This window comes from Camelus dromedarius, chromosome 17 (genome assembly GCF_036321535.1).
Source record: "Camelus dromedarius isolate mCamDro1 chromosome 17, mCamDro1.pat, whole genome shotgun sequence".
Lineage (NCBI taxonomy): Eukaryota > Metazoa > Chordata > Mammalia > Artiodactyla > Camelidae > Camelus > Camelus dromedarius.
Genome location: NC_087452.1, coordinates 45,558,974 through 45,574,406, shown reverse-complemented (window position 1 = coordinate 45,574,406; position 15,433 = coordinate 45,558,974). Strand labels below are relative to the sequence as shown.

General features: G+C 40.0%; 1 protein-coding gene across 1 annotated transcript in view; it reads right to left on the bottom strand.

Moving 5' to 3' along the window:
• OSBPL10 (oxysterol binding protein like 10) overlaps positions 1-15,433 on the bottom strand; it is a 268,519-nt gene that overhangs the window by 128,803 nt on the left and 124,283 nt on the right. Inside the window, exon 4 of the mRNA XM_031469821.2 lies at positions 2,824-3,015. Within this exon, the coding sequence (XP_031325681.2) occupies positions 2,824-3,015 (192 nt within the window). The remainder of the gene's footprint in view (positions 1-2,823; positions 3,016-15,433) is intronic.

Sequence of the window (15,433 nt, the reverse complement as noted above, 5' to 3'; positions counted from 1 at the left end):
TTTTCTTTTACTCTTCAGATATTCAGGCACATGTGTCTTGTGTATGATGATTTTCTCTGCTGCTTCAGGGGCCATAAGTTTATCTTCTCTGTACAGTTGGGTTAAAAATGCTATTCCATTTTCTTCCAGTTATTTTTATAAATAAATACAATGGAATCCAAAAGCTGAGGCCTTTCTACTTGGAGATTAACAGACTTTTAAAACTGCAGAACTTTCTGGCATGAGTGAAATTTCCTCAGTCCCAAGGCAGACCTGCCCACATTACAAAACAGCCACCGGTCTCTCCAATCAGGAGAGATGAGAAGCAGGCTACCTGAGAATCAAAGCTCTTTCTTTAAAAAAATTTTCTTTTTTCTTGAAATGTAGTTGACTTACAATGTTAGTTTCAGGGGTACAGCAAAGTGAGAGAATCAAAACTTTCTACTCTTCCTTCAAGGTGTCCAGCTCCCTGCAATTCTTGACTGCCCATGTTTATACGTACGTCTCAACAAGCTCGCTTAAAATTAATTTTCAGCAAGAAAGGTCATCACAGCCAAAGGCAGTCACCTGAAGAGATACCTACTTGCTGCCCAGGAGTACAAAAACCAAACCAAAACAGCTATGAATGCGTGTCACCTAATTATTTTTCATATAATGAAATTCCATGGGAAGCTTCGATCATTTCCCACCAGAGATGGAAAATGAAGAGAAATTAATACAATAAGGAAAAAGGCAACACATATATAATTGTTTACAAAGTTTAGATTACACTACACAATTTTTACATATCTATATATGTAACTCATATAGCAGAAAAGAAACTCATGGAAAGGTGAACAGTGGTTATGTGAAGGAAGGTAGGATTATGGGTTATTCTCATCTTCTTTAGACTTCTTTTGCAATATCTACTTGCATTAATATACTTCATACAAGTAAACAGTTTTATCTTCACATACCTGATTCAATCCTCCTAAAAACTTGGATATTTTTTAAATGGACAAAGGGTGGAAAATGGCTCAGTGGTAAAGTGCATCCTTAGCATGCATGAGGTCCTAGGTTCAATCCCTAGTACCTCCACTGAAACAAATAATAATAACAAACAGCCGAATGATGTCAAAATGGAGAAATAAAAGATTCTGGCATTTTACTGAATCAAATGCTCCTAAAAATCAAGCCAAGTACCTCAACTTTAATTTCAGCCACTCCTCACTAAACACAAGAACCACCCCTCTCCCCCAACACTGCCTTTTCTTCCATATGTACCAGGGCTTCAAACAACACTTATAACAGTAAGTATTCTTATGAACTTGCTTTTTTTTTTAAAGGTCAAAGTCTCTAAAGTACTTGCAGAAAATATCTGCAATGAGGTTTCCATGAAAGCGACATTACAGTATTGTGGTTATGCTGTTTTTTTCCCCTATTAATTTAGATAAGAACTTTAAAAAGTCCTTATCTATTAAATACTGAAACATTTACTGGCAATGATAAAATATTTAAGATTTCCTTAAAATACTCCAGCCCCCCCCCCAAAAAAATGATGGGGAAAAATAGATGAAGTAAGAACAGAAGGTTGGCATTATTTAAGGTGGGTGATGGACACAATTATTCTATTCTACTGTATACATTCAAAGTTTTTCCATGATTCAGGTGTTTGAAAAGGTGCTAATGACAAGGTAAAAGCTGCATATCCATGAGCACGACAATCATCCCTCATATCATCCAATGTAGCAACAATAAACTCAGAGCCAAACACTTTTTTCACATCAGAGTGACTATTTCCAAGGGAGCATCTGACTGTATCTTTTCTTTATCAGGCAATAAAGAGTATACACGTGTGTAAACCTAGTCCAAAACGTCTTTCATATGCATCTACAGATTTCAGTCAGAAGAGTTCAGATGTTCTGTCTTGGGTCAGTATTAGAACAAGATAAGCCAGCTGACACAGCAGCTAAAAACTAAAGTAAGATGCGTGCTGATCCCAGCATCCTATTCAAGGAGCCCCGTTCTCCTGCCGACACAAAGGTTTGGCTCTTCTACTTTCCAAGAGGACACCCAGAGAAAAAGTCTCAGCCCTCATCAGAAGTTAGAAAACCAAGACCATTTACTTTATGCGGTCTGTTCTCTGTAACAGTCACAAAGGGTAAGATCAATACTAAGGACCCGGGATCCCCAAACCGATGACTTCCCAGCGAATCCAAAGTAAAAACAAAACATCACCCCTCGACGTTCCAAAGGTGCTCACCGCTGAAGGGTTTTCCCGGGCATCCTCACAAGTGACCTCTCGTCTCCCTGAGGGGCTGGGTAAGACTCTTATTCTATTTCACGGATGCAGGAACTCAGGTTCAAAGCTTTAAGACCACAGTCTTCTGCCCCCGAGGGCAGCGTTGTTTTTTTCCCACTGTCCTACACCACCTGGGAGTGTGTCTGTGATGGTAAAAGGGAGTAAGCACTTCACAGAGTGAAGCAGAAGAGGCAAAACCAGCTTTAGGTCCACTGCTTCCTGAGTCTGCAAACGCCCTCAGCTATTGCCTCATTGCCCACTTTTTGTCGTCTCCTCTTGCTGAGCATGGAGACACCTCAATGGACTGCCCTTCTGTCTCCCTCCGCCTTCCTATGGGTGGTGCATCCTCTGCCTCCTGAGCTCTGGCAGAGGGCACGTAACAACTCACTTGACCTAAGACACAGAAATAATTACTGTTTGAAAGCCAAGTAGGGACTGTCATGCTGCATCTGGGAGGTTTACTTCCAGTCCTCTCTCTCTGCCAGCCTAGCTGGTACACAAGGAGAGAAGCCTGCACCCTCACCTCCCGTGGACCACTCGACCCAGTGGGGAACAAGGCCTACCTCTCTGACTTCGTGAAGCTGGCCGGAGTACTGACTCTTAGTTCGTCGGGCGGCCGCAGGAGACTTGTGATGCGTGATGGTGATGACACCGGGGGCTCCCGCGCCGAGGTGTCGCTGGCTACAGGGAGACGCAGAAGTGGGTGTCCCGTGGGGAAGCAAAGTGAGACTTCGGCTCCGGGCGCTCGGAGGAGTCTAGAACAAGCAACAGGTGTCAAAAGTCAACCACTGGCCTGCAGAGCACAACCAAGTGTTGGCTTCCATTTATTTCCCACCGCTTGGTCTTTACCCTCCGTCTTTAGAGGGATGCTGGCTTGGGGAGGTACGACAGTATTCCATGCCCAAATCCCACCCTCGCTCACTCCAGAGAGACTATCTCCAGTACCCCCACTTCTGGTCTCCTTGCCAGCAGTGTCTCCTGCCCCACACCACGGCTGTGAAGAGCTACTCCGAGGCCCCCAAAACCATGAGCTCCCGGGGGTCGGTGCTGCTCTTCCTAATTGCCTCCTCCTCCCTCTGGCAAACTCAGAGCTCAGTGCTCTGTGTTGTGGAAAGCAGCTGGTCTGTCCCAGCCTCTCTACACTCTTATTCTCCTGTATCAAGGTTACATTCATTGTCCAGCTAAACTTTCAGAGATTTTTTCCAATTCATCTTTATATCCCCAAGACTTGTCACATAATGACTGTTTAACGTATTAAGTACCTACTAAATTATATGCTGCATGAGCAAATGAAGGTACTAAGTTATCCACCCATGAATCCCCACTGGTTAGTGCAGGGCTACTATTTCATCGTGTTGTAACATATCATCCAAATAACAACTGAGTCTATGATAAGGAGGGACCTCAACTTAGAGGAGATGAATTTTTCAATAACTGGTGTTGGAATAACTGGGCAGCCATCGGAGAAACAAAGTTGGATTTATCTCTCAGGTCACAGGCCCCACATGGATCAAAGACTAGGAAAAAACAAAAGAAAATGCACTAGAAGAAAACATATAGCCTTGGGGTAGAAAAGGCCTAACACCTGGAAATCCAAAAGCCATAAAATAAAAGCTCAACCAATTTGATTACCTAAACACTGAAAACTTCTGCACAGGAAACAAATTCTAAAAACCCACTCCCGCCACCAACAAAGCCAAATGATAAATTATGGAAAATATTTTCAATAGTTTCACAGAAAAAAAGGCTCATCATTCTAATTTATAAGTAGGAATATAATTCCTAGGAATTGATGAGAACAGCAAACTATTAAAACAGCAAAAGATATGAACTGACAGTTTACACACAAAAATAAACATAAGTGACCCTTAAACCATATGAAAACGTCCAATTGTACTCATGAGATAAATGTAAATTCAAACCACATTTAGATACCACCTTTTTTCACCCATCAGCAAAAACCCAGAAGTATGAGTACAGAGTCAGCTGACAGGACTATAGAGAGATGGGTTTGTGGGAGGGACGAGTAAGGTGGCAAAAACCCTGAGGAGGGCAACCTGGTAGTACCTGTCGCAGTCACAAATGCACCCACCTGTGACCCAGCAATGCTCTGTTGGGGAACGTGTCCTTCAATGCACCTGCACCCAGGTGAAATGGCGTAGGTACCCATCAGTCACCACAGCATGTTGAATGGCAAAGGATGGGAAATCACCCAAATGTCCATCAACACGGGACAGGTTAAGTAAGACACCACACCACTACATGGTGGTATGCTACCAGGATGTAAGAATAATGAGAAAGGTCTCCAGGGATTGGTCTGGAAAAAAAAAATCTCTATACCATACAGTTAAGTGAAAAAAGTAAGGTGTGTAACTGCTATACAGCATGCAAAGTTCTGTGTCAAAGGTGGAAAATGAGTATTTTTATAATTTGTTTAAAATTATCAGTTAAAAAAATACTCTAGAAGGATACTCTAGAAACCTAACATGGTACTTCTTCATGGAGAAGCCAGGAATGAGACAGTAAGAATAGGGAAGGAGATTTTTCACTGTGTAGTTTTTATCTTCTTTCATTTTAAGCCATGTGAATGGATTCTCTACCCAAATTTTTCTAAATTCTACATAAGTCTGCATTCTAAATGTTTCTATAGTTCATGTCAGCTTGAGAAAAGGCAGTTAGATGCTATGTCGGATTCATGCCAGCTTCTGTATTTCAGTCATCAAATATGTACTGAACACCTAGTAGGCACCAGGAAAAAGGTCTCATTTTGTGAAGTCAAGGAGAAATGGGAGATGTATGAGATCGTCTTTCATCAAAGATGCATGAGGATTTAAGAGTACAGACAGAGAGACAGCAGAACAGAGACAGACAGACAGACAAACACACACACACAGCAAGGAAGTGCATGACAAGGTGCAAAGCTGGCAGTGCAGCCAGAAAACGCCAAAGTGCAGAAGAGAAAGCCCAAGGCATGCTGACTTCATCACAGGAGACTGTTCTGAGGGCAAAGGACATGAAGTCTGAGTAGAATCTGAGGAAACAGAGACTGGGATGGGGTACAAATCAGCCCAGACAGGACGCTCAAAGCAGTCTTAGCCTCCAGCCTTGGGCAACAGTCACAGCTCTGAAGTATTAAATGTGAATGACGTGCAATTTTACCAATCTCCAAGGGGTTGGGGAGCAGGGTGGGAGCCGGGGTAGAAATCAGAGTTTTGCATTACCTTGCAATAATACCATGGTAGCTTGTAAAGTTCTTTGGATTTGAATTTGGACAGAATCAGTAGGAATACAGATGAAGTCAGGAGCCAGTGTATTGCTTGTAAACAACCTCATATGTAGGTAAGCAGAAAAATCTATGGTCTAAGAATTACATAACCTTGATCACAATGACATACAATAATCATCTATTTTCAGCTTTAATCTTCTCACTTGGAGTGAAGAGGAGAAAAGAAGCTTGTCTTTAATACTTAAAAGAGGCAAATTTGTCTGAGCATTAGAGTCTACTGAAATGCATTTGATGGTTTGGGAGGCTTATTCCAACTCAAGAAAAAGCAGATTTTTCACTGGGCTTTGAAGCCAGACAGCCAGGTTCCTCCAACTCCCAGCTCTACCAGATTCTAGCTGTGTGACCTCACCTGAGTTATTTAAGCTTTCTTATTAAGCATCAATCTCCTAATCTTTAAAAAAGGAATACTAATCCTGACCCTTAAAAGCCATCATGAGGATTAAATTAGATCATGCCCATAAAATGCTCAGCATAGTGCCTGCCCTGCAAGAGCTGCGCGGCCAAAGTTTGTTTCTTTCCTTACATCACTTAAAACTCAATCGATGAAGGCCTTACTGATTTTTAAAATGTTAAGAAGTGGCTTAACACAAAATCATAAGCAGTCACTGACCAGGTCCTTATTTTCTACAGGATCAAAGTCTGTGATGAAGCCCAGGAACATAATTACTTATTGGAGAACCTGTATGGTCAGCAGTGAAATCGCACTGACTGTGAGGGAACAGCACTTCCAAGCTGAACTGAATGAGAACCCACCAGAAGTCAGGAAGGAAGACCTGCTATGACAACCGGCACCTTTGTCTGCAGGAGTATCACTGTAAACAGCAACAAACCAGGAACATCACCTCGGAGCCAGATAATTCTGCGGTGGAGGCCCAACCCCTGATCATTACTTAATGGCTGTCACAGGAATTCCCAAGCAGTAAAAATGAGTCGAAAACCTTTACTTTCCCATTGACTGCATGTTTCTCATGGTTTAATTCACATCTATGCCTCTTCTTAGGGTAAATGAGCAAAAAAGAGTCTCCTTCCTGGTAAACCCTATAGGTCATCAGGCACTGAGACAGAGGCAGAAGAGTCAGCAAACTGCAACCACTACAAATGAGCGGGCTCTTTCCAAAAGGCAGCCTGTCTAGAATTTCCAGGTTATGTTTAAAAATTGTGCTTAGACGGCATACACACTCCTTCTTGCTACTAATTTAACATAAAATATCAGAGTTTGAGGAACAACATGTCACGTTTTTGCTCCAAATACTGAATTCAACGGGGTGACTGGAAATGCCGAGTGTGCCATCTGTGGAAAATTCTGAGGCAAACGGGTAACTGCTCCTGTGCAGGAGTGAGATTCACCCTTTCTCTAGGAGAGTCACCCTCTGTGTCCCCAACCTCAGCGAGCAGGACTAAGGAAACAGGGTGCCTGCCTGACAAATGAAGTGATGCCAAAGAAGGGAACAGGTGGCAGGTAAGACACAGAGTGGAAGCTCAGGCAACCCACATGCAAACAGGCTTCATGATAATCACCAGCCTCTGGGTCTTTCCCTACTTTCTTCATTGGATCCCTAAATTTCCCAAGGTTTCGAGGAAAGCACATAATCTTTGTACGTACTAGCCAAAACTGGCAAGAAAGAAAGGCGTGATGGGAAAGGGAGAAGCAGCACTAGAAAGATTATTTCTGGCCAGGGGAAGCAAGCAATGAGCCAGAGAGAGTCTAGTTTGGGAAGCTTAGAGCAGAAACTACCTAGAGGCTTCCCTGTGTTCCCTAGAAGCTGTGGCCACGAGGATCATACCCCTACCTCTCCCTTGAATAGAAACTAATTGCTCTTATCTAAGTTTTAGGAGGAACGTACAAAGTAAAACAAACAAACATACATTTAAAAATTTTTCTCCTAGAAGAAATAAAAGCAAGAATAAACAAATGGGACCTAATGAAACTTACAAGCTTCTGCACAGCAAAGGAAACCAGAAATAAAACAAGAAGAAAACCTACGGAATGGGAGAAAATTTTTGCAAGTGAAACCGACAAAGGCTTGATCTCCAGAATATATAAGCAGCTCATACGACTCAATAAGAAAAAAATAAACAACCCAATCCAAAAATGGGCAGAAGACCTAAACAAGCAATTCTCCAAGGAAGACATACAAATGATCAAAAGGCACATGAAAAAATGCTCCATATCACTAATTATCAGAGAAATGCAAATCAAAACTACAATGAGGTATCACCTCACACCAGTCAGAATGGCTGTCATTCAAAAATCCACAAATGACAAATGCTGGAGAGGCTGTGGAGAAAGGGGAACCCTCCTACACTGCTGGTGGGAATGCAGTTTGGTGCAGCCACTAAGGAAAACAGTGTGGAGATTCCTCAAAAGACTAGGAATAGACTTACCATATGACCCAGGAATCCCACTCCTGGGCTTGTATCCAGAAGGAAATCTACTTCAGGATGACACCTGCACCCCAATGTTCATAGCAGCACTATTTACAATAGCCAAAACATGGAAACAGCCTAAATGTCCATCAACAGGTGACTGGATAAAGAAGAGGTGGTATATTTATACAATGGAATACTACTCAGCCATAAAAACCGACAACATAATGCCATTTGCAGCAACATGGATGCTCCTGGAGAATGTCATTCTAAGTGAAGTAAGCCAGAAAGAGAAAGAAAAATACCATATGAGATCGCTCATATGTGGAATCTAAAAAACAAAAACAAAAACAAACAAACAAACAAAAACAAAGCGTAAATAAAGGACAGAAATAGACTCACAGACAGAGAATACAGACTTGTGGTTACCAGGGGGGTGGAGGGTGAGAAGGGATAGACTGGGATTTCAAAATTGTAGAATAGACTACACTGTATAGCACAGGGAAATATACACAAAATGTTATGATAACTCACAGAGAAAAAAATGTGACAATGAGTGTGTATATGTCCATGAATAACTGAAAAATTGTGCTGAACACTGGAATTTGACACAACATTGTAAAATGATTATAAATCAATAAAAAATGTTAAAAAAAAAAAAAAAAAAAGAACTGGTTAGAACCAATGAGGTCCAAGATGGCAGAGGATTTGCCTTCCAGTAGACTGAGCCTCATTATAATTTCATTGAGCACATTAGCTGTTAAATGACACACCCACCAGCTCCATAACAGTTGACAGTTGCCATGACAACTGGAGAAGCCCATGCAAGAACTGAAAATGAGGGCTGCATCAGTTTCGGGTCCAAACCATACCCCTGTTCTTAGATAAATCATGAATACTCCTCTCACTCTTTCCAATTCCCTCCCTTTTACCTCGATCCTCATATATTTAGTGCCTCGACCTGAATAGGGTTGAGAAGTTTACTTGTGAACTAGGTTCCCACTTCTCTATTCTTTGGCCATTGAGTAAAGCTTGTGCTGCTCCAGTCTCAGCACTTGGTTTCATCATTGGCTGTGCAAATCTGAGCAGAAAAAGAACCACCCCAGCTAGGACCTGACCAATTTAGTAACTGCACTGTCCTACTGTCCAGGAGAGCAGCAAGAGGATCTAGCCCTACAAGATGGTGCTGGGGAGCGATGAAGACCACAGTTTCTCTAGTCAATGGCCTGGGTTGAAATCCACACTCTACCACTCATGAGTTGTGTGGTCGAGTAAAGTAACATGGTTTTTACTTTCTAAAATTTCAGTATTACCCACATCACTGGGTTGTTGGGGAATGACTTGAGAAGAGATGGGAAACGCACAAGCCAATAGCAAGCAAGCAAGCAATGTCATCATTATCACTCATAAATTAATAAAAATGAGGCCTTTCAGGCACTGTGTAGGTGAATGATTGTTAACTGGTCCCAGAGTCAAATGATTTAAAGGTTGTTTACATCCAAGAGCCTTCAGCAGACATAGCCTTGCCTCAACTTCCTAAAATTAAAAAAAAAGAAAGAAATTTAGAGTAATCATCCTAATTATTAAAAATAAGTTTGCTTCAGAGAAAAAGTACATTTAAAAGATGACTTCATATTTTTGAAAACCCATCTGTGGAAGAACACAAAGTGCCTGCAGATTACTCCAATGCTAAGGGTACCAGGAGCAAAGGATTAGTATCAATAAGTAATGGGCCACTCCCCATTAGGATTTTGGAATACAGACAAAACCCCAAATTGAAAATATCATCAGCTGGTCCTAAAAACTTCTTAAAACATGTATCAAAAATTTATCACTGGGCTTTCTGAAGCTGAAATTAAAAAGCTGCAAAGGAGTAAGGGGTGGGAGAAATATCTTAAATATACATTTGTGGCAACCACTTCTACTGTAGGAAGTTTTTCTGATCGGAAAAACTGCTGAGAGTCAATTATGACAGCCTTCAAATGACATTTAATTTTGGAACATATTTTCCTCACTTGCTTTAATTCTTTCACAGTGAAGGGAAAAAAGACACTCTATTTCAGAATAAAATAGCCCAGGGGAGACAGAAAAATCAAATCAGCCTGGTTATATATTTTGAAAAACAAATTCAACTAACTAAAATCATTTCATTACACTCCCTCTCTCTTCCTCTTAAAAAAAAAAAAGTGCCAGTTCTAAATATGTGAAAGCTAAGATAAAAATTATGGTTTATTCCTTTTTCCCCAAAAGTAAACATACCTCAAAAATCAACCAAAAAGGAAAAGCGTAACTATTTTTGAAATAGTACATTCAGGTCCTTAAAATTATTCAGAATTTTGTTTCCTGGCAGTCAGCATCTGAATAAAATGTGGACTGTTTTTAAAATGAATCTATTCCACTATTTAGCTATTTTTTTAATAGCTTCATATAAACCTCTTCTTTTGCCCTGCCTTTTTAAAAATTTTATTTATTTATTCATTTATTTTAAATAAGGGTACTGAGGATTGAACCCAAGACCTTGTCCATTCTAAGCATGCACTCTACCACTGAGCTGTTTCCCTCCTCTCCTGCCCTGCTTTTTCTTTCTTTGTTTTTGCTTTTTAAGATTCTGTTACCTCAGCTTCAAACAGATGTAAAGTAGAAATAAGATTTTTTTAAACTGGGAGATTTTCCAAGTTCATTCCCATGATTAACTTTTCAAAAGTATACTTAGCTCTCTCTCCTTTTCCAAATCAGGTGGCTCCTTACAGAAACAGGAGTTTCAACTTTAAGTTACCAAGCCTAGGAAATTTCTTCCATTGTCATTTGCAAATCTTAACACATCTTAAACATTTCCTGTTAACTTTATACTAGTATTCTCTTAAAATATACACATACAAATGCATGCAAACATGTGTGCAAAGGAAAAATAGTGGTTTTCTCCAGAGAGGCACTCTCTAGCTTGCTTCTAAACATATCATCCTGCACCCGTGATTATACATGCAAATGATAGCTCTTTGAAAAATCAGAGCAAGCAAATGCATATATTTTCATTTTCTGTAAATAGATGGAAAGAAAACATGATGTTTTCAGCTTGCCTGTTCTCCCAACATTTTCAGCCCCCAAATAAATTCTGCTGACTCTTCTCTAACAGCTAATCCAACCGCTCCAGAATCCCCAACCCCATACTGTAGCCCAGACTCTGTCAAGGTCAAGCTGAAGGTCTCAAATGGGTGGAAAGCACTGGTCTCATGCACTTGCCCCCTACCACACACCATCCTTTTCTTCCCCATTTCTCCCAGCTTTTGTCATCTTCCAGATCCACCTAGAAGTCGTGATGTGCAATTTCAAAACCTTCCACACATCTACATCCTTGGCTTGGGACCTTGGGATTCCAAGTACCAAGAGATCCCTTTTCAATGCTTTATTCTGAAAGCAAGAAGATTCACTCTTTCTACTGTCCAAGCCCCACCCTCTCCATCATTCATGCTGTGGAACTCTAGAATTTTAGACCTAGATGAAACCTCAAGTCCAGTCCTCCCACTTTACAGATCCAAAAACTACAGCCTCAAAAAGTAAAATGAAATATACCAAAGGGCACCCCGAACTACAAGTCTCATTGAAGAATTAACTTTAAAAGCCTGATGCTTAGTGACTCAGCTCCTCTAGGTGGTCCTTCTCAAGTAAATGAAGACTTATTTAAAACAGTGTCTGACACAAGGCTGCCATTATTTGATAAAGGACAAAAGCTAATATTCATTATCCATTTTTATCTTTCTTCTCACCCACTCACCTATCACCATAAAAATATACATGCAACACCCCTTTGAAAGCAGGATAACTGTGTACTATAGTCCTTGTTGTTTGTAAATAACATGAAACAGACTTTTTGATGCTGATCGCCGTTTTAATAGGAAAACAATTCTGAAAACAAAGACTAGAAAGAAGTTCTCTTAGTTATGTCAGAGCTACTACCAAAAACCCAGAGCAACCACCACACTTAATATAGAAATTTTAGTTTCATTGCTTTTAGTTTCAGAAATAAGAAAAAGATTCCAATAGTATCACCATTTAACATAGTACTGGAGGCACTAACCACAGGAACGAAAGAAAGAGGTAGGATAGGAAGGAACAAAAATGTCACTGACTATAGATGGGATCATTTTACCACAAAATACCAAGAAAACTAATGGGTCCATCAAAGTAGCCAGATGTACGATAAACTTTAAAAAGTCAATAGCATTCCTCTATATCAATAATAACCAACTAGAAAATCTAGTAAAAAATAAGATATTCACAATAACAATAAAAACTATGATGACTAGGTATTAATCCAATAAAGAATATATAAGACCTTTGTGGAGAAGATTTTTTTAATCTGTGAAAAGAAATCAATGAAGAATTGAGAAAATGGAGATACACATAAGACCAGGTTAATGAATGGGACACCCAAATACGGTAAAGATGTCAGGTCTCCCAAAATATTGTCTAATTATGCTAATAAAAATTCCAGTAGAATTTTTTGAGCAACTCAAATTTATTATAATACAGAAATAAAAGAATAAAGATTTGGGAAGGGCCAAGTTAATTTTGAAAAAGGAGAGGTCTAACCCTTCCACCAGACACAAGTACTAACCAAAAACAAAGCCACATTGATTATATGGTATTCACGCAGGAACAAGCAACTGGACGAAAAACTAGAGAAGAGAGTGTAAGAACCTGTTTAAGTATGTCTGAGAACTTGGTATACTACAGCATACAGTATACTACCAAGAGGCAGCACCGTAAACCAGTGGGGAGAATAAATGCTACTGAGGAAGCCAAAATATCACTGGCACTGTCCCTCATGGCACATACAGAGGGAAAAATCTAAATGTAAAAAGTAAAACTACAAGCTAACAGACACAAGATCAGAGAACAGCTATGGAACATGTAGAAAAGCATTTCTTAAACAAGACCAAGAGCACAAACCACAAGTCGAACAATTTGATGGATTTGACTACATTGCAAATAAGAGTTTCTATGCAACAAAGACACTGTAGGCAAAGATAACAAGTGTGTAGAGACTGGGAGAAGACAGATTAATGTCAGGAATACAAAAGGAGCTCCTATAAAAAGAAGTCAGAAAACACTGTAAAATATGGGCAAAGGATAAGAATAGGCAAAATACACAAAGAGAAGCACGAATGTCTAACAGTGTATCAAGATAATCAGAGAAATACAAATTAAAATACCTAGGAGATTCTACCAGGGAGGGTATAGCTCAGTGATAGAGTGTGTGCTTAGCATGCGTGAGGTCCTGGGTTCAAACCCTAGTATCTCCAATTAATAAGTAAAAAACCTAATTACCTCCCCACCTAAAAAATAAAAATAACTAAGAGATTCTACACTCACCAGATTTGCCAAAATTAAAGAGTATAACACCCCCAAATAATGGCAAAGATGGAAAGAAACTGGCACCCTCTGCATTGCTAGTGGGATGGTCAACTCATGCAGCCATTTTGGGAGCAACAGAACAGAATTTAGTGAAAATATATATGTGTGTTCCCTACAATCCCCAAGCTTTCTACCAGGCAGAGACTCAACAAATATGCTCCCAGTCACGTGTGTCTACAAGGAACATACAAGGACTTCACAGGTGATGAGGGTGGAGAAGTTTGAGGCAGTGTAGGTGAGTGTACGCTGAGTTTATATCAAAAAAAAGTTTTTTTAAAACACATAATTTAAGCTTTTCAGTTAAGAAAAGCTTAAAGTAGGGGTAGACTTACAGTAAGAGTTTATCTGAATAAAATGTAGACTCTTCATACACTAATACACACACGTCAGTCAGAAGAAATGCCTTAGAGGTATGACAGCAACATCAGTAAAACTTAAAACCTGCTGCTGAGTTAGAAAAGTTTATAAAGAAAATGGTAAGAGCTGCAAGACAATACCACTTAGGTAAATTTAAAACATATAAGGCAAGCAAAGGCCCATATCACATCCAAGAATTGATGCTAACAGGGCCAAGGAGGATGGGAGCAGGGAAAAAAAGACAATTATAAGAAGGTGGGGTTTTTTTTTTTATTTTATTTTTTTTAAGAGGAAGGCCTTGTTTGGACTGATGAGTTTGCCATGATCCAGTAATGATGGTTAAAACTTTAATTATATTTATAATAGTTAACACTTACATGACAGTCACTATGTGTTATCAAGTAATATGTATACACTTTCCATCATTTACTCCTCTTTATAATACTGAGTTAGATACTATAATTTCCATGTCAGAAATGAGGAAAATGAGGTAGAGAAAGATGCAGTATCTTTCCCCAGGTCACCCAGCTGATAAATAACGGAGCCAGGATTCAAGTCCACGCACCCTGGCTCCCTGGTCTGTGCTGTCACACTACCCTCGCTATAGTGAATCACTCATTCTCTTCAAGCGAGGTCCAAGAGTCACCACAACTCTTTAAAACTGTAACTGATCACTTAGTCAGCATTTTGGAGGGGAAAATTACTTTTCAATATCAAAGTCCCATACAGCATGTCAATTCTCAAATACTTGGACAATAAGCTCACTAAGGCTAAAAACACATCCATTTAAATGTTTTTAAAATCAATTACCCCAAATGATAGGGCTCTGTTTGATGCACAGTGCACCTACAGGTGTCAAAGATGAAACACAGGTCACGTTCCTTGTAGCCTTTACTGTGTTTTATCTACCAGTAGTCTGTCTATGCCTCCCCGTCCTCCCTAGACTGTGACTTCTCCCAGCCCAGAAACTGCGTCCAACCAGCCACTGGGTACCCTGTGTATCCTGATCCAGGGCCTCACTTTGCAAGTGCTATGAATGCAGCAAATGAGAGCAATGAATCCCCCCAACCTCAATTTTAACCACTGGTTACGGCATTGCTCCCCTGCCATAAACTTAATTTAAAAAATACCAACAATGGGATGGATGAGATCTAGCTCAGTGGTAGAGTGCCTCCCTAGCATGTGTGAGGTCCTGGGTTCAATCCCCAGTGCCTCCATTAAAATAAAAAAATAAATCCAATTACCCTCTTCTCCAAAAACATGTAAAAAAAAAATTTTTTTTTAACAAACAAAGACTAGAAATTACAGACAATGGCCAGGCAAGTCAGAGCACCTGGCATGCCCAGAGCTAACTTGGGCACTTGGACTGATGAGCCAGTGAGAACAATGGGTTCCAATAAGCTTTTCTCCTCAGGGCCAGATTCAGGTATTCAATTATTATTATTTGCATACAATTTACATATGTCTACACAGCTTGCATCATCTCTACTGGGTAATTTTCATGGCAAAATTATATTACTGCTATCCTGCAAATGGGCATTTCATGATTTATTCCATCCTCTATTTCTTCTCATGTCTCCATATAATCGACCCAGAAGATATTTATGCCAGAAATGAATCAGAACAAAAGGAGCCTGAATGTCAAGGGATTCTACAAATGATCACCCCATAACATGGGGGAAAGGAGCTCTTATTTTATGTTTAAACTTCTGTCATCTATCAGTGGGTCAAACCAGCCATGGGGATGG